The sequence below is a fragment of the Conger conger genome, chromosome 17, assembly GCF_963514075.1.
Source record: "Conger conger chromosome 17, fConCon1.1, whole genome shotgun sequence".
NCBI lineage: Eukaryota > Metazoa > Chordata > Actinopteri > Anguilliformes > Congridae > Conger > Conger conger.
This window is the reverse complement of record NC_083776.1, coordinates 6,243,983-6,264,640: the sequence shown is the minus strand read 5'-3', so window position 1 is coordinate 6,264,640 and position 20,658 is coordinate 6,243,983. Positions and strand designations below refer to the sequence as shown.

General features: G+C 49.1%; 1 protein-coding gene across 3 annotated transcripts in view; it reads right to left on the bottom strand.

The window, feature by feature from the left end:
• Positions 1-20,658, bottom strand: part of LOC133116892 (Krueppel-like factor 12) — a 73,707-nt gene that overhangs the window by 32,891 nt on the left and 20,158 nt on the right. For 2 of the 3 annotated variants that reach the window (XM_061226900.1, XM_061226898.1), the window contains exon 2: positions 3,641-3,723. In XM_061226900.1, the coding sequence (XP_061082884.1) occupies positions 3,641-3,706 (66 nt within the window). In that variant the 5' untranslated portion in view covers positions 3,707-3,723. Of the gene's footprint in view, positions 1-3,640; positions 3,724-12,921; positions 13,058-20,658 lie in introns of those variants that run through there. The other variant, XM_061226899.1, reaches the window with a different exon arrangement.

Genomic DNA, 20,658 nt, shown 5'->3' with positions numbered 1-20,658 from the left:
CACACACACACACACCTCCACACTGTCTCAATAACACACACACCTCTCCACACTGTCTCAATAACACACACACCTCTCCACTGTCTCAGTAACACACACACCTCTCCACACTGTCTCAATAACACACACACCTCTCCACACTGTTTCAGTAACACACACACCTCTCCACTGTCTCAGTAACACACACACCTCTCCACTGTCCCAGTAACACACACACACTGATCCATGCAGTCACTGCCATCACACACTCGTACGCTCACTGTCTGTCTGTCTCTGCACTCAGAGTTCACTGCTCCATCTCACTGCAGCTGTTTGGGATGCTATGTAGGCTGCCAGGTCTCTCCGTCACACCTGGAATACCCACACAGGGGAGGATCTGAGGACCACGGACTCTGCTCTGTGGAAAAGCAGCCTAACTCATCTCTTCCTAAATTAACTAAACCCAGCCTAACTCATCCCATCTCTTCCTAAATTAACTAAACCCAGCCTAACTCAACCCATCTCTTCCTAACTGGACTAAACCCAGCCTAACTCAACCCATCTCTTCCTAACTGGACTAAACCCAGCCTAACTCAACCCATCTCTAAATTAAATAAATCCAAATTAAGCTCAGCCTAACTCAGCTAAACTCATTTTATCTCAGACTAACTGAACTCATAGCCTAACCCATGTAATCTAAACATAACTCAACAAATCCCAATCCAACTCAATCTATCTCAACCACATCTCACATGTGAATGCTACAATATTCACCTGATAACGGTTCTGGTGTATTGTGCTGGAGGGTCCTAGTGCAGATGACAAGGCCTTTGCCAGGAGCCTGACTTGTTCAGCCCACATTGTACGCAGCCATATACCCGCTGCGGGTGAGACCGGAGTGAGTTTGTGTACGCAGCAGCCAGGCTGGATATGAGTCTCATTGTATCACTTGTGACGGTATGTCAGGTGAGATCAATAAAAACACATGAATAATAGAAACATTCTGGGACTGTACATGTCTGCCAACAGACGAATATCAGCGTGACTGAGGCAAGGACAGCAGTCTCTGTCAAAGCAATTACCTGAAATATCCCGAATCTTTTGTCACGAACATACCCGTCGCCACAAAAAAGCAACCAAGGAGAGACACGTCTGATCTATCCAGACATGGCTGCACTACCGAGGGGCATTGTCGGGAGGTTGAGGGCTTCGACAGGCCTAAAAACAGGCCTAAAAACAGGCCTAAAATTCACAGCGGGGGAATCGGCGTAAGGATAGCAATCTCTTCTTATTCAACGGCATAATTTACTGGGAATGCGACACTAAGATTGCACGGTTGTGGTATCAGATAAACCTTTCCCCGCTGGGCTAGGTTAGGACAGTCTCTTCAAAACGAAGATACAGTCAGTCGTAATAAACTCCGTCCGATTCTCTGCAGAGTCATTATCAACCCGTATCAACGGTGAATCCCCTCCTTAACAATTCTGTACCGTGAAATGAGACAACCCTCAAAGAAGAAAGTCAAAGAGAGTATGTGCTTAAAGATTCCAGCTGCAACTGGCAAATGTGTTCATGTGATCATATAGTCTTATATAGGACCGTATAGATTAACAGGAACTGGTTCAATGTAACACAGATATTAGCTGACGATGTCTCTATCTGAAGAAGATTATGTAGATTTATCAGTGGCCATACATTATCTGTAATATGCCTGTACATTTGCTCATTATTTTTGCGACTGTGCCCTTTTTGTGACCGTTACAGTTTTCTGCCGTTCTCGCGTGGCGTCCGCTGTTTTTATCCTGCGTTTACGGCTCAGCTCTGAGCTGCAGCTCGATCCTGCGAGCGCCTTGCGGACGACGTGCGGCCCTTCTGGGGGAAAGGCTGAGGCGCCGTGTTTACACTGTAACGGTGAGCTCGCTCCACGTCTCCGTCTTCCCCCCGCTTCAGTGCAGACGGCAGAGATGTGAGAGAGAGAGCACAGGCAGGCGGTGTGGGAGAGAGAGCGGTTTGGGGGAGGGCCCGGGGGGGTTTCACTCTATCCCCCTGGTTTCACTCTATCCCCTGAGAGCCACGCTGCCTTGAGGGGGGGGGGGGGGGTCCCGTGAGCGTTCAGGGGGCCGGCTGTGGCTCTCCTCTCCTCAGAGCTCTGGTATGAACCCTGGGTGGACGACGGCTGGCAGTCATTAGGAGGGACGGTGTGTGTGTGTGTGTGTGTGTGTGTGTGTGAGTGTGTGTGTGTGTGTGTGTGTGTGTGTGTGTGTGTGTGTGTGCGCGTGTGAGTGTGTGTGTGTGTGTGTGTGTGTGTGTGTGTGTGTGTGTGTGTGTGCGCGTGTGAGTGTGTGTGTGTGTGTGTGTGTGTTTGAGAGCAGACGGGGGTGTGTGTGAGAGAGGAGAGGGTGTGTGTGTGTGTGTGTGTGAGAGAGGAGAGGGTGTGTGTGTGTGTGTGTGTGTGAGAGGAGAGGGTGTGTGTGTGTGTGTGTGTGAGAGAGGAGAGGGTGTGTGTGTGTGAGAGGAGAGGGTGTGTGTGTGTGTGTGAGAGAGAGAGAGGAGAGGGTGTGTGTGTGTGTGTGTGTGAGAGAGGAAAGAGGGTGTGTGTGTGTGTGTGTGTGTGTGTGTGTGTGAGAGGAGAGGGTGTGTGTGTGTGTGTGTGTGTGTGTGTGTGAGAGGAGAGGGTGTGTGTGTGTGTGAGAGGAGAGGGTGTGTGTGTGTGTGTGTCTGTGTGTGGAGAGGAGAGGGTGTGTGTGTGTGTGTGTCTGTGTGTGAGAGGAGAGGGTGTGTGTGTGTGTGTGTGTGAGAGAGAGGAGAGGGTGTGTGTGTGTGTGTGAGAGGAGACAGGAGTGTGTGTGAGAGAGGAGAGGGTGTGTGTGTGTGTGTGAGAGGAGAGGGTGTGTGTGTGTGTGTGTGTGTATGTGAGAGGAGAGTGAGTGTGTGTGTGTGTGTGTGTGTGAGAGAGAGGAGAGGGTGTGTGTGTGTGTGTGTGTGTGTGAGAGGAGAGGGTGTGTGTGTGTGTGTGTGAGAGAGGAGAGGGTGTGTGTGTGTGTGTGTGTGAGGGAGAGGAGAGGGTGTGTGTGTGTGTGCGTGTGTGAGAGGAGAGGGTGTGTGTGTGTGTGTGTGTGAGAGAGAGGAGAGGGTGTGTGTGTGTGTGTTTGTGTGTGTGTGAGAGAGAGGAGAGGGTGTGTGTGTGTGTGTGTGTGTGTGAGAGAGGAGAGGGTGTGTGTGTGTGTGTGTGTGTGTGTGAGAGAGGAGAGGGTGTGTGTGTGTGTGTGTGTGAGAGGAGAGGGTGTGTGTGTGTGTGTGTGTGTGTGAGAGGAGAGGGTGTGTGTGTGTGTGAGAGGAAGAGGATGTGTGTGTGTGTGTGTGAGAGGAGAGGTGTGTGTGTGTGTGAGAGAGAGGAGAGGGTGTGTGTGTGTTGTGTGTGTGTGTGTGTGTGTGTGTGTGTGAGGAGAGGGTGTGTGTGTGTGTGTGTGTGTGTGTGAGAGAGAGGAGAGGGTGTGTGTGTGTGTGTGTGTGTGTGTGTGTGTGTGTGTGTGAGGAGAGGGTGTGTGTGTGTGTGTGTGTGTGTGAGAGAGAGAGGAGAGGGTGTGTGTGTGTGTGTGAGAGAGAGGAGAGGGTGTGTGTGTGTGTGTGTGTGTGTGTGTGTGTATGGGGGGGTTCTTACCCCTTGCCGGGAGTCCAGGGGTTCTGCTTTGACTCTGACTGCAGGCATCCCGTCCAGCATCAACATCCTGTTTCTAACGGCGTCTGTGGAAGAGGGAACGGGCGAGAGAGAGTGAGGAGCTGGCCTTCAGGTCTGTACAGAGCTGTGACATCACATCCTGCCCTCTAGACCAGGCTTATATCATCACCACGTACAGAGCTGTGACATCACATCCTGCCCTCTAGACCAGGCTTATATCAGCACCACATACAGAGCAGTGACATCACATCCTGCCCTCTAGACCAGGCTTATATCAGCACCACATACAGAGCAGTGACATCACATCCTGCCCTCTAGACCTGGCTTATATCAGCACCACGTACAGAGCTGTGAGATCACCAGGCGTATAACATTTTAGCGAAACCTCACCATGTCAACTATTAAAGAAGAACAAAAAAAAAAACGACCAACTTTAATTTAGGGGAATTATGGGAAGGATTATCAAAGCTCCACAGCAAGTGGACATTAACTTGTCAAGTGCATTTACTTAGCGCTAACGGGACTAATAGCAGCAGTGTGTCTTCTACACTCATAACTGTTACTGTACTCTCGCAGGTAAAGCACGAGAATATCAACTGTTCTGCTGTGGGAATGCACTGCCGGCCTGACGTGGCGACATTTCATTCTGGAGTCTGTACACACACCATATATACAGTATATGCAGACATTTTATGATGTGGTAGGCAAACAGATATAATAATACTGCTGTCCTGCTGTTTATATGAGCTGCTGTTATATAACAGAATTTTACCAGAGAATATGCTAAACTTTGTATCATTGCACTGGTACATATGCTGTCCAGAACCACTTTGAACAGGTGGGAGAATGAACTAAATTCCTAACAGATCGTCATAATTATAGATGTGTAATTTTCAGTCGTTATTTATCTCTAAATTCTTGTTTCTTTAGCAACTACACCTGGTCTGCCCATCCACCATCACATCACATTACACGTATTTAGAATTAAAAAAAAAAATAGGGTACAATCCCACTGGAGCAATGCAGGGTTAAGGGCCTTGCTGAAGGGCCCAACGGCTGTGCGGATCTTATTGGGGCCAACCTTCCAGGTGCCAAATCAACCACCTTAGCCACTAGGCCCATAGGCTCCATTAAATACTTAAACTAATTTATCACTGTCCTCAGTTTGAACTTCTGAGATGAACTGAAACTCCAGAGGATTGTGGGATTTGTAGTTCTCTCTCATAACACGATACAACTGTTGACAGTACACAATAATTTGGCGGGCAGTGGCCGCTTTCTGTTTAATCAGCTGATATGTTGCAGAGCAAAAAATAAATAAAAGTACATGTTTGGGCACAACAGCCCATCAGATTGAAAAAAACACTCAGTTTTCATAAGAAAACATTTAAAATGAACATGCCTGGACATGCACTAACAAACTGGGAAATGTGAATAAAACCACAAATTTTTGGAATGCAAAGAGAGGCCTATGGTGCTCATTCTGGATAAATGAACCATGGAAACACAGCCCTCCCCAACCCTCACTCACTCACTCACTCACACACTCTCTCTCTCACACACACACACACACACACACTCTCTCTCTCACACACACACACACACACACACACACACACACTCACACTCACTCACTCTCACACACACACACACACACACACACTCACTCTCTCACACACAGACACACACACGCACACACACGCACACGCACACACACGACAGAAATGAAGACAATGAACACACTTTCCGGTGCAGCCAGTCACATCAGTCATATTTATGGCTGTATAAAAACACATTTCCTGGTAAAATAAAAGCGCATGACCTACATGTAGCCTCCCACCAGCCCGTTTCGTTCCCTGAGCTGAAAGACGGTGTATTATAGCAGCATTACCCGCAGCCCTCTCCAGACAGCCCTACGCCTCCCACGGCTGTGCTGACAGGAGCGCTGCAGGCTGAGTCTCTGTGTCTCAGGATGGGGACCTGGCACAGTCTGTAGCAGTGCAGCACACAGACAGCCTGCCACTGAGTCCAACACCGCTACTCCAGTTATGCAGAGAGGAAGCAGCACTTATCATCCCTCTCTCTCTCTCTCTTCCTTTCTCTCTATACCTCTCCCTCTCTCTCTCTTCCTCTCTTTCTCTTCCTCTCTCTCTATACCTCTCCCTCTGTCTCTCTTCCTCTCTCTATATACTTCTCTCTTCCTTTCTCTCTTCCTCTCTCCCCATCTTCCTCTCCCACTCTCTCTCTCCCTTTCTCTCTCCCTCTCTCTTCCTCTCTCTATATACCTCTCTCTTCCTCTTTCTATATACCTCTCCCTCTCTCTTCCTCTCTCACTCTTCTTTCTCTCTCCCTCTCTTCCTCTCCCACTCTCTCTCTCCCTTTCTCTCTTCCTCTCCCACTCTCTCTCTTTCTCTCTCCCTCCCTCTCTCTTCCTCTCTCTCTATACCTCTCCCTCTCTCTCTTCCTCTCTCTATATACTTCTCTTCCTTTCTCTCTTCCTCTCTCCCTATCTTCCTCTCCCACTCTCTCTCTCCCTCTCTCTTCCTCTCTCTATATACCTCTCTCTTCCTCTTTCTATATACCTCTCCCTCTCTCTCTTCCTCTCTCACTCTTCTTTCTCTCTCCCTCTCTTCCTCTCCCACTCTCTCTCTCCCTTTCTCTCTTCCTCTCCCACTCTCTCTCTTTCTCTCTCCCTCCCTCTCTCTTCCTCTCTCTCTATACCTCTCCCACTCTTTCTCTCCTGCTCTCTCTCTTCCACTCTCTCCTCTTTCTCTCTCTCTCCCTCTCTCCCTCTCTCACTCTTCTTTCTCCCTCTCCCGCTCTCTCTCCTTTCACTCTCTCTCCTGCTCTTTCTCTCTCTCCCTGGGTATCTCTGAAAGAAAATGTTTTTACACTCAGACCCCTTTGGGAAAACACCCCTCAGGCTCTGGATATCGCACGGACAAAGAGGGAGAGAGGCAGTGGATAAGACCCTGGGAGAGAGAGAGAGAGGAGGGGAGAGAGAGAGGGATAGGGGGAGGGAGAGGGGGAGAGAGAGAGAGGAGGGGAGAGATGGAGAGGGGGAAGGGGAGACAGAGAGGGAAGGAGAGAGGGAACAACATAGACAGAGAGAGACAGAGAGAGAAAGAGAGGGATGCCGCCATAGGTATGACAGATTAACTGTTGCTCTCTGATTTCAGGCTAATCAACATAGTCTGAGTCAGGGGAACAAACCAAATCTATTTCCCAGTTCACCAGATTCTCCAGGTACAAGTCCGCTATAGCAGAACGGATGCACAATGCAAGATTGAAATGTGAATGATATGTACACTTTATTAGGTATTTATTAGTTTTTTTAGACTTATTGGTCTTCTGCTGCTGTATCCTATCCACTGAGAGGTTTGACACATTGCGTGCCCTTCTACATTTAGTTGTTTAGCTTTTATGCATTTAATAATTAACAAGCTGGTGTACAGGTCTACCTAACAAAGTGGTCACTGAGTGTATGATACACCTTTTATATCCATTTAAAGTATGAAGGAAGATGAACTCAGTTTTCATCTGTGTGATCACAGATACGTTTTTATGTGTGATCACAGATACGTTTTTATCTGTGTGATCACAGATACGTTTTTATCTGTGTGATCACTTATACACTGAGAGCCATACTTCTCTCTGGGGTTTTCAGCATCCCTGGTTATGATTTTACACTTTATAGTACATCGCTCTGGATAAGAGCGTCTGCCAAATGACTGTAATATAATGTATTGTAATACAAATTAATGGCAGAGACAGGTGTACTTTGGGCTACCCACCGATCCAGTCTAGTACTTATTATTATATTACAAAACTAAATGTTAATCAAGCAACAATGTCTTCAGTTTGGTAGCATCGCCCATCTTTTTGCAGACAGCAAGAATCACTTCTCAAGTTCAGAACATCCTGTTGCTATGGAGTCCATTTCATTTCGGAAAATAAAATGCTAAAAACTCCCAATTAAGGAACACAGCTGCGCATGAAGTGTCTCTCCCCCGGTGGCGGGGAAGATAATAGAATAAAAAGATTTATCACAGCTGCGTCTTTTTCTGCTTCTGACATCGGTGGAGCCTGGGCTGAAAGTTTGTGCGTTTCTCCGGGATCCGTCGCCCTGCGTCTCTCTAAAAAAAACCCCAGGACAATGCAGACGGGACGGGTGAATGGAGCGGGCTGAATCCATCGCACTTCATTCGCGCCCGTTCAGCGCCAATCGGCTCCTGGCGGCTCTTATTGTGACAAAAACAACGCGCGCCACTCTGGGCCGAGAGCGCGCTGAGTGCGACGGCGTGCGCTTTGCTTTGCAGAAACTGAACTTCCTGAAACACCCTTCTCTGTATGCGGAGCGAAGCTTCCACTCTTGAGCACAATGCCCGCGTGAGCGTGACTAAGCCCTCTTACAGTCCGGCGCCCAGCGGACCCCACTGTGACGCACGTGTCATCAGAAATATAATATACACTCACCAGGCAACTTTATTACGCCTACTTATTCATGCAATTATCTAATCAGCCAATCGTGTGGCAGCAGTGCAATGCATGCAATCACGTAGATACGGGTCAGGAGCTTCAGTTAATGTTCACATCAACCGTCAGAATGGGGGAAAATTTTGATCTAAGTGACTTTGACCGTGGATTTCCTGGGATTTTCACGCACACTATTCTGCAGAGTTTGCAAAGAATGGTGCAAATCAAAATTCAGTGCGCAGCAGTTCTGCAGACAGAAACGCCTTGTTAACGAGAGACATCAGAGGAAAAGGGCCAGACTGGTCAAAGCTGACAGGAAGGTGACAGTCGCGCAAATAACCACACATTACAACGGTGGCATGCAGAAGAGCATCTCTGAACACACAACGCATCATAACTCTAAGTGGAGAGGCTACAGCAGTAGAAGTAAAAAAAAAATAAGTCTAATAAATACCTAATAAAGTGCTCAGTGAGTGTATATAAATATCAACAATAACAGGAAACTCAGTGCACACTTCTAAGCGAAGGTGGTTTTTTGGATCGGTGTCTGCCGCACGCAGAGCGAGAGTGCCTAAGGTGCATGACTGGGACCCGCAAGGTTGGTGGTTCTAATCCTGGTGTAGCCACAATAAGATCCGCACAGCCATTGGGCCCTTGAGCAAAGCCCTTAACCCTGCATTGCTCCAGGGGAGGATTGTCTCCTGCTTAGTCTAATCAACTGTACGTCGCTCTGGATGAGAGCGTCTGCCAATAATGCAATGTAATGTAATGTAATGTAATGTCATGAATAAAACGGAAGGCGCTTGATTCTGAAGTGTCCGGGGCAGTCTGAGGTTAACCAGGAACAGGCTGAGGAAAGACTTGCTCTGCTAATAATAATATCATAATAATAACCCTTGATAATATTCAGGAGAAATTAGCGCACCGGAAGCTCAGATGCATTACATTTCCTTACGTGACATTTGGCTAATGCTTTTATCCAAAGCGGCTGACAGTTGATTTTTAGACTCAAGGGCCCAACGGCTGTGCGGATCTTTTTGTGGCTACACTAGGGCTTGAACCACCAACCTTGCAGGTCCCAGTCATGCACCTTAACCACTAATGTAATGTAATTTCAATGTAATGTAATGTAAAATTTCAGCGCTGCAGAACTCTTTTCAACACGTTTAACAGTGGACCAGAGTGATTGAACCACCGACATGTCCAGTCATGTACCTTAACCACGACGCTACAGGCCGCCCTGTGTCGTAATCATTGTATCCTGCCATAGCTGTGTTGCGTGTGACTGAGATGATGTGAAATTGAGTTCCCCTGCACACATGCATGCACACGCATGCACACACACACACACACACACACACACACACACACAGACACACGCACACACACTCACAGACACACACACTCACACAGATACACACACACACACACACATATATTCACATACACACACACTCACATATACACACACACACACACACACCTATACACACTCTCTCACACACACACACACACCCACTCTCACACACACACGCACACACACACACACACCCACTCTCACACACACACACACACACACACACGCACAGCTCTCTGCTGGTACAGTGTCCTTCGCCTCCAGGACTGAGAGGACTGAGAACGGGGTAACTATGGCAACGGAGGGTGGAGCTCACAACACAGCCCGGGGTTGAGGAGAACAGGAAGAGGGTTTTTTTTTGGGGGGGGGGGTGGTTTTCCTCCTCCTGTGGGTGTCCATGCAGAAACCCCCCCACCCCCCAGGCCCCAGGCCCAGACAGGGGGGGTCACCAGGGCAACAGGAACCCCAAAATTCCAGAGGGGTCGTGGTCCCCCCCACTGTACCAAAAGGAGAAGCAACGGGGACAGAGGGTGTAGGTTTACAGGGTCTGTGTGGCCACTGAGACGGACACCAAATATAACAGACTTTTTATGATGGTGCATAAACCATACTGCCTGGTGAACTCTCAGAGGCCATGTCCCCGGATTAAGGAATCTAATCTGTAGCGGAGGCAGAAACACTGGGTGTTTTGAAGATCAGGCTCAATACAGTGCGAGATACTAGTCAGCTGTTAGGCAAACTAAGCATTCGGTACATTTTAGTGGCACGAAGAGGCAAGCATTGCTGGGCCTGTTCTGGGCTAGTTCTTGTCCTTATGTTATGTTATCTAATGTGAACCGGGTAAAAAGCATGTAGACCAGCTCTAACTCCTTGACAACATCGACAGTCCTGACCGAGGCAGCGAGCGGGAAAGCAGCAACACTGGGTGTTCCTGGTACTTCTGGAAGGACTCTGAGAGCAATGCAGAAAACAGACGGGCTTCAGAATCAGCAGCATACGGACTCCATTACGCCGATAAATATTTGGGAAAATGAAACTGAGTCAGTAGTTCTTTTTGACCCTGCATTACATCACTTAGACTGTCCTTAAAAACAAAGGCTCTGTAAACAAAGCGAAGCTGAATCCCTGCTCCCAAATCCTGAGCCCAAGAGGAACGGCAGTTCAGTCCTCTGAAGGAAACAGTTAAAGCTTTAAATCCTCACATCAATTTTAAAATAAACACACTCGGGTATTGAACAGCATCTTAAAACACAAGAAGACTGCGCCTTCGGTGAAATGGATGCTTGTTGTTCCCAAGCCGCAGCAGAGGAACGCAGATGAGAAAAAAACAAACAGCGCTACACCGCAGCGCTAACAAACAGCGCTACTACACCACAGCGCTAACACACAGGGCTAACACACAGCAGTGCTACACCACAGCGCAAACACACAGAGCTAACAAACAGCGCTACTACACCACAGCGCAAACACACAGGGCTAACACACAGCACTGCTACACCACAGTGCTAACACACAGCTCTAACACACTGCACTAACACACAGCGCTAACAAACAGCGTTTTACACCACAGCGCTAACACGCTGCACTAACACACAGCGCTAACAAACAACACTGCGACACCACAGCGCTAACAAACAGCGCTGCTACACCACAATGCTAACACACAGGGCTAACACACAGCGCTAACACAGCCTGTTTTTTATTTTCAGTATCAGTGAAACCCTGTACACAAATAACCCGGGCGCAGATTCAGCGCTGAAAAGCAGAACAGGGTCTTGGGTCTTTCTGCGCGCCGTCGTCGACCGCGAGGAAGTGAACGCTGAACGCTCGGTGATGGCGGAGCGGCTCTTCCGGATTGCGGAATTCTGCCGGCGTTCCGGGGCCCTGAGCCGAGCGCTATCAGCCCACCGGCAGACCCGGAGCGGGAGGGGAGGGGGGCGAGATTAAGACGACGTTTTCGCTGGCGTGGGGGGGGAGTGGAATGGATTTGGGGGGGGTCCCAGGTGTGCGAGGGGCAGCGGAGCGTGTAGAGACTCTCTCTCCACTCTCCCCCCCCTCCCCCCCTCTCCCCCTGGTCCGTCCCCTGAGAGGGTCCTGGAGAGGAATGAGGGCAATTTCTCTGGGAATGGGGGAACGGGAGCGGTGATGGGGGGCGGAATGAGCTAATCCGGGATTCAATTTCCGAGTCCCAGGAATGACCGGCTGGAGCCGGAGCGCGGCTCAGAAGGCCGGGAGTCGGAGCGTCGGGATCTCGGAGCGTCGGGAACGGCGTCCTGGCGGTCGGTGCGGAGCGGGGCGATGGGCACCGGAGCGGAACGGCGTCTGATGTGAGGTGACAGGCCTGATCCGACCCCGGCGACCCCCCCGTGACCCCACGCTGACCCCGCCAAATGATTTAAAAGAGCGTTTCGCGGGTCATCAGTACTGCGGCATTGTGGGATTTCTGCATCCCACAGCCTATTTGACCGAGCTTTTTTTTTGTTTTGCGGTGATGCGTTACAATGCCTGTGAAAATCTATGAAGAACCCCCTCAATTCAGCATCCCCCACTCTCCCTTAGGACTTAAAAAACTATTCAGATAATTTAACATCTTTTAATAGCATTAGAAAATCAATAAAAAGACCCAGGTCTTGTTATTTGAACAGGCTGTTGGTCGGAAACATTTTGGGAGATCCTCGGCAGGAATATTTCTCTGGAATACCGGAATACATCCCCCCATCTGTTTGCTTCCTGAGAGCAGCGCACGTCTGTCTGAGTAAACATACCATTTTTCCCATAATGCACTGTGACCGCGTGGACAGCCTGCAGCAGCTCCGCATCTGCAGCGCAGAGGTCGGCTGTGTCGGGTCGGGTCAGGTCGGGTCGGTTCTGTGTCGGGTTGGGTCGGGTCGGTTCTGTGTCGGGTCGGGTTGGTTCTGTGTCGGGTCGGTTCTGTGTCGGGTCGGGTTGGTTCTGTGTCGGGTCAGTTCTGTGTCGGGTCGGTTCTGTGTCGGGTCAGGTCGGTTCTGTGTCGGGTCGGTTCTGTTCTGTGTCGGGTCGGTTCTGTGTCGGGTCGGGTCGGGAGGAGACCGGAGACCAGGCTCACACTCCCCCCCCAATCACACCGGCCTCCCCGCCCCGTTCTAAGGGAGATAAAACGCTCACACTTTCCCCTCCAGTGCGCTCTGAGAGACAGATTACCTCCCACCTGCACAGGCCAGACACAGCGCAGCCCGTAAGCGTTTGGAAAGAGGTACAACTCATGTTCTTCTGCTTCCTGTTTGGCCTGTGTCTCTGCCCGTTCTATTCTTATTTCTCAGCCTCATAATTGCTTCCTCGACGGTCACTGGCATAACTGTTCTCCTCATGTTAACAAACACCAATGACAGACTCCAAAGGCAATCGAAAGCAAAGAATGAAGACTAGATATTGAAAGCTTTCTTATACCTACCTTATACAGGTATTGATGGAACCCAGCTCAACTGTCCAATTACTTTTGATCCCCTACAATAGGGGAACTATTCATTGTTTAATTTCTCATTGTGGAGTACAGGGCCAAACAAACAGGAACCGTACCACCGCCCAAATACGTACATCCCAGCGCTTCTGTCTGCGCGAACACAAGAGCGAGCCGCACTGCCGTCCAAACAGTCGTTCTTCGGCAGGACTATGAAGGCCTGCAGGACAACAGTTCGGCTTCCTGTGACCTGCTTCTGTGAGGGGGGGTGGGGGGGGTGAGGGGGGGGTGTTGGTGGCTGCTTCCTCTTCCTGATACCCACAACCACCCAAACACAACGAGTCAGCAACAAACCGCACAGCAACAGAGAGCGCCTCTTCTCCGATTCTCTCACGCCGAGGCCGTCTGCACACAGAACGTCGCAGGCAACGAAACCAGAGTTCACACGCGATAAGCGACATACATCGCATGAGAAATCGACGGTACGGCCCGCGTGCATCCGTCGGAAGTTCTGAGAATAAACTTCTGAATTTCGCCGTATCCACCGCGGCGGGGGTCCCTGAGGAGTTAATGGTCTTATCTACCTGCCGGCTCGGAATGACTAACGCTCCCGCGCCGTTCGAAGATGTACATTTTTCACCCCGGCAAAGTATCGCCCACGCAGACAGCGCACACCATCCCCACCACTTCCTTCTCAGACAAGACTCCTCTTCACCGTCTGCTCCGCGGTCCCACGACGAGACAACTGGGGGAGTTTGCCACAAAAACCGTCTGCCAGAGACGTCATCCCCCCCCACCCCCCCACACAGGCCGCCATAGCATCAGGCCCAGGGCAGACACAGACACACACACCTGCATGCACTTTAAAGGTCTCTGGTCACTTGGTCTACTCTACTTGGGTGTCAGATCCAGGGACAGGGCGTATCGAGGATCTGGCTGCATGCGTTCTGTTTTCTGAACAGTCCTTTTATGGCGCGCAGAGAATTACCTCACAGTTTCCGTCTCATGGGCCGTGAAGCTGCATTTTTCCCTCGCTAGGCCAGTCAACCGAAGACTTTGAACACCATCGGATACTATCAGGCTGTTTCGCTAACGCACTGCGGCTACCCAGGCAAAAGCAGCCCGGTTAGCTAGCTAGTTGGCCAGGCTGTGGCTAGGTTGCCCTCCCTGCTGAAAATCAAAAGAGCTCAAGCTATGTTTTGAAACAGCCGACAACGTAACAGCACTGGCCGGTTACCCAGCTAGACCAGCTTCATGACCAGCTTGGTCATACTGGTTACCAGCTCATACCCAGCTAGACCAGCTTTATGACCAACGTGACCATGCTGGTTGACCAACTCAAGCTGGCAGAGCTGGATTTTACAGCAGGGCTGTACACTAAGGCCGTTGCTAGGTTGCCCTCGCCCACGGCTACTAAGCCGCATTGGCAGGGTGTTCGGAAGCTGCCAGCCAAAACAAGAGTTCAGCCTTGAGTGTAGTTTCTTCCTCGGACAAGAAACGGACCCATCAACCCACAGCACTTACAGCTGTTACCCAGAACAGGCTTTAAAGGTAGCTACAGTATTACATAAAAACAAAAGCACTCTCCTCCACTCGAAGAGTATGCCGTGCTTACAGCTCCCAGTATCTCACACCGTCCCTGTCGGTTTGACCCATGAAGCGAAATGACTCGAGACGCCTGTTTCTGCAGCTCACGGAAAGGGTGGACTGCCTCTCAGAGCAGCTTGTACTGTACGTGTGATTCATGCGTCCGTTCTGTGAATATTAATCGGCGATGGAGGAGATTCATATCTTTTTTTTTTTTTTACACACAAAAATGGGAGGAGATACTATCTGATATCTGTGACCTGATTGGTTCAAGCATGAAAGAGATCGGCAGCTCGCTGTGCTGAAGCTCCTCCCACTACTGGGCTCCCATCACTAACAGATACTGAGAGAACACTCGAATCACAGGGCAAGACAAACCAAACTTTTTTTGCGGATGAACCAAAGAAACTGGCGTCCTGTAAAATAAGACCATAACTAGTACTCAGACTAACGAAGACTGGCAAAATCTGACTGGATCGCCTTTCCTCTAGTGCATAGGACAGGCCCACTCACGCAAATTCTGGTGGTACTGAAGCCCACTCATGAAGTATTCTTTTCATATCAGCCACTGCTACATTATGAGAGCTTCCACTGTCAGCAGTTATCCCCATAACCACAGGTTATAACAAAATATACAACCAAATTCCAAACCTTCAATTCAAGGTAATGACCGTGTCCTTTTAAAATAAACGTCACTGAACGCTCGACCGATCGGTACTTCAGAACGGGGTATGATTATTTTTCCTGAAAGAGCGATTTTATCACCCCGCCCTTGTGCGGGTGTCGAACACAATCAAACCATTTTCCTCATCTCATCACCAGCGATTAAGATCAATTTTTTAAAAAAACTGCATGTGCGTCTTGTTGTATTTTTAATCAAGAGAAAATTAGTAAAAAATATCTTCATGGTTTTCATGGATTGGGAAGATCTGCCTTCAGAGAAACAAGCGAACATCTGCAACCCATTCCGTTCCCCCAGGAAACGAGGACCTCATCTGGAACAACTGGAACAGATCCACTCTCGGCAGACCCCGCAGTAACATTAGCGCTCTCCGTTTTTCACCGGAAACAACCTCCCTTCCACAAAAACAGCACGCGGTTGACATTTCGATCTTTCTTCTCGATGCTTCCGAGGGGAAATGGCTGCACAACTCATCTACGGGTGTACACTTTCACTGGACAAAGTCCCTGTGTGAGAATTATTAAGAGTGGTCTTGCGTAAACCCACAGTAATCGACTGCTCCTCCACACAGCGCCGATGGGAATCCGCCCGAGGCTTTGATTGGCGGGAGTGCTCCCGTAAGGAAGTGGAGGTGTCGGCGCCTCAGTGGCTTAGCTGGTGAAAGCTCCTGGACCCAGTCACGCTCTCAGCGCGACCAGAGCCGGGCCTCTCGGCGGCTCCGGTCCACCAGGGGCAGGGGGGTCTAGCGGGCACTCAGGTTACCGCTCACTAAAATATCGCACATATTGTACCCCTTTCCAGTGTTTTATTTTAGGTCCCGGTGTCGATAAGAAGACGTTTGTGTGGCCTTAAGTACCAAAAACATGTAATGTAAATGTAATGTATCCAGTTTTACGTTACACTTACATTCTCCAGCTCCTCTCATGAGCTTTACCAAGAACAGGCTGTTTTAGTGACTGTGTCTTTAAGGCTTACTGATATCAATGAACCTGTTCTGATTGGCTGGCTAGCTCCACAAAGAACTGAACGCCGTTTGTGCCTTGTATTTCTTCCCGCTACAAGGTGAAAACACATATTTACAGTTATAGTTATCATTCTTGGTGTGGACAGACTGGATAAAAGCACCTGCTAAATTGCAGTAATGCAGCGCAGGGTAGTGTTGGGTTGTATAGTGCAGTGTAATGCAGTGTACTGTAGTGTAATGTCTGACCTGCAGGGTGTAAAACAGTCACCTGCTCACAGGTAAGCACACGGGATTGACGCAGGAGCTCCAGACGTGCAACTGATTGCAAACACGGCCTGTGAAGCACAACAGATCACTGAAAATGGGAAAGAACTCTTAAAAAGGAAGTGGGTTTGTAAACTCATTACACAGCAAGAGCAGACTAGGCAAGAGGTGACTTCCATGCCTTAAGCAGGAACACGTCTTAAGCAACGTTCTTAAGTATTTTAGTCTTGTACTGTGTTAGGTTCTTATTTTCTTCTCTCAAGTAAATGTTATGGCAGATGTTACCGTCATAAAATGAACCGCAAAAAGTATGACTTTGATGTACGATGACACCAGCAGGTATGCCATCTTGTGACAGCCGCTCTGTCATGTGTATGACAGTGTATTGTCAGCCTGGCAAGGGGGTTCAAGAAAAGTGTTACCAAATTTTCTTACTCCACTGGCAAATCCTGAGCTGAGATTTGCTTGACAACTTAAATGTGCATATTCCGTTGGCAAATCTTGAAATCTTGTTTCAAAAACAAAGTAAATAAAAGTAAGATAAATATAGTAAGTCTCAATATGAGACTAAAATGAAAAGAATGAAGAGATTACATCAACACAAAATAAGCTTGTGCAGAGGCAACTGGGATTTTCTGTCAGTGTCAATAGTTTTGTAACATAGTAAAATATATATACATATATATTTGTGGCTGCCTAGATGCGTTTTATGGTTTCACTGTATTTGTCAAGCTGATCCTTCTGCAACATCCTGTGGTCAGTATAGTCCCTTTTTCATCAAGTGATGATTTTTTAGATTAATCCAATGAAACACTATGTGAAACTGACAAAAGAGGCATTGTGCACTTTCTGTACCTTTTATACGTTTATACTGACCACACAGTACTTGGGGTACCTATGGTCAAGTTGCCATAAATCATTGAACATCCATAACATTTTGTTAAATAGCAAAAAAAAAAATCAGCTTCATGTCAACCACACTGGTGAACATTGATGTATGTGCTCGCAACATGACAAGCACAAACCTTGCCCCAGAAGTATTCACAGAGCCCTAGGTGGCCTTTTGGAAGATGTCATCACTTGAGAAGTCATCAGAGCCACTAACAGGAGGTGCCCCCCCCCCCCCCCCCCCACACCCCCCCATGACCATCGATGAGGCTGTCCAAGAGTAGGTTTGGCCGGCGGAAGGGTGTTTATTCAGACGGAAGGCCCTCGGGTTCCTGCTATTCCTGGTCAGGGAGATCCTGTGTCAGTAATCCTCGGGGGATGAAGTTTCCGGAAGCAGCTCCAGTCCGCTGCGCTCACACACTCACACACTCACACCGCACAGAGGCCGTCTCCAGGAGGTGGGGCCTGGGTCAGTCCAAGGTTTCCATGGACACGGATTCAAGGGCAGGAGACTAAAATAAAAGGTGAGGAAGTCCCTGTACCAGTTCAGACCAGCTCCCAGCTCGACATGGTTCAGCTGGTTGACCAGTTCAGACCAGCTCCCAGCTCAACATGGTTTAGCTGGTTGACCAGTTCAGACCAGCTCCCAGCTCGACATGGTTTAGCTGGTTGACCAGTTCAGACCAGCTCCCAGCTCGACATGGTTCAGCTGGTTGACCAGTTCAGACCAGCTCCCAAGCTTGACATGGTTTAACTGGTTGATCAGTTTGACCAGCTCAAGCTAAGTTTTGAAATAGTTGGTAGCTGGTTGACATCAGATCTCCAGAACAACAGAAGGCTTCAATCAATCTGGTCGCCTAATTTTTAAACAATAAATATTTTAATATGTTTGAATGCTTTTTTTTTTTTAATATTAAAAAACTGTTGGCCCGGTCACAATCTAGCTTTCGCACATCTGGGACAACTGAAGCTTGTCCTCTAAACACTAGGACTGTATGGAGGACTGAATATATCCACATAGTATTCAGAGTGGGATACTGAACACTGTCAGCATGTTTATAACGTGATGCTAACTGAATTGACACTATTTTACACAGACCAGACAATGCGATACTGAATGCAGATTCAACTCAAAAGTAGCATTTAAGCACACGTGAACATTGAACACTAACCGCAGTGTGGAAAACGTTAACTTATTTACCCTCTCCGTGTTGAACAGTGTCAAAAGCAGGCAGTAATCTGCGTAGCTATCAGTAGGAAACGCGTCTCTGGAGAAAGTGCGAGAGGGGAGCCATTCATACTGAAAGTCAGGACGGAATCTTCCTCCCGAGCCTACCCGCTTCTCATAAACACGTCTGGGCTCCCGGACCGCAGTCGCGTAGCTAAATATACGCGCGCGGCAGAGACGTGACCCGTACATGCCCCTGCGCAGTCCTACGCGGGCCTCCCCTGTCTTCCCGACATCAAAACTCCCCGCGCGCCCACGGAGTCCTTCCCCCGACAGGTGAACGCGGCAACACCTCGCCCCGCTGCTGCAGCAGGGCTGGAGGCGTCTACGGCGCCACAGGCACCCGGCGGCGGAGCCGCTCGCCGGCGCGGAGGCAAGAGCGCGAAACAAACGCGTCCCCTCGACCCCGGAGTCTGCTCCCCGCCGCTAGCGGCAAGCGCCGAGGCGATAACGCGGGCCGGAGTAGCTCCAGTCAGCAGGGGACGTCACCAGAGGAACGGCCCGTCCGTTACACGCCCGTAACCGCACAGCCCCCCCCCCTTCCCCCCGGCCCTGTAGCTGCCATCGCATCAGCCGCGGTGTCTCGAAACACGGCCCACAAAAACCCTAATTGCGCCGGTCTTCCAGAGCGATAGGCTGCCTGGGCCAGAGATTGATCATTGCTGCCGGATTTCGGCGGGAGATGTGCTACTGGACACGACTTCTGCGAGCGCGCAGAAATCAATACGGACCGTGGGCGCAGGATCACAGATTGCCGTGCCCCTTGTTTACTTTCTCCGCGGCTGACAGTCTGCTTGTCCACAGACTGTCGAGCCCGGTACTGCCACTAACACACAGCTGCTTTTAGCTGCTTTTGAGCGCCGGCGTTCACCTTCTTGTTTCTTTAAGAGTTACCACTCGGGAGAGTTTGTGCTCAAGCGACAAAGCAGTGGTGCTAAAAATAGTAGCATAGTCTCTGACCAGTTATGATATGCAGTGACTATAGGTTCAGGAAAGGCCTTGATGAAAAAAAGCCATTTTAACTCATCAGCCATCTTTCTGAAAAGAAAACGCCAGTCAACATCAGTTAATTCACTGCACGTCTGGGGGAGAAATGATAATAAAAAATAAAATCCTGGGGAAATGGTCCAAGTGATTATACACAAAAAATAAATTTCTGATTACAAACCAGCTCCATGATACACCACTGATCGTCACAATCTCATCGTCAGGGGTCGAGTTCAGGAATATTTGGCTAACTCAGAGTACGTCAGTATTTACACTGACTCCATGTGTTTTCTTCAACCAGACTCCGGCCACGGATCTGACCAATGACATACTGAGTGTACGAGGCTACTGAACACACAAACACGGGTCCACCCACACACACACATACACACACACAGGTCCACCCACACACACCCACACACACACATATACACACACACACAGGTCCACCCACACACACACACACACACACACACACACACACACACACACACATACACACACATACACACACATACACACACACACACATAGGTCCACCCACACACACAAACACCACACGGACAACATATTCCAGCAAGCACATCTAAACAGGAGTCTACCCTATTCATGGATGCACTTGAATATATGAACTAAAAAAACTAAGTTGAACACCACACAACTTCTTCATTAGAGTCGGTAGAAATCGTGTTGTTTCGTGAGCAGTGGTGTTCTGCAGGTGTTGCCACGTTGTTGTCAGGTTTTTGTAAATGGCTCTTCAGCCTCCTTGCGTAAACATCTTGCACAACATACGGGCATTGTGCAACTTCACTGGGCTTCCATCGCCAGGGGTTACTCATTCAAACACGCACTTAATTACCAAACTGAACGTGTCACACGGGGAAAGGGTGAAAGAGCGCACCCGGGACAACACCAATCCACCCCCCCCCCCCCGCGCGAGGATCTCGCTGAATCAATTTGCAACACAATGCAGTCCATTGAGCGTATGCGGAGTTGTGTACGTATATAAAACGCACGCAGACTTTAGCCCTCTCAACGAAACAGCACCGATAATTACATGAAATAATTAGACACATATCCATATGTCCCTTGCATCTCATTGCTGAAGGGAATCAGCAGTTTACCCATCAG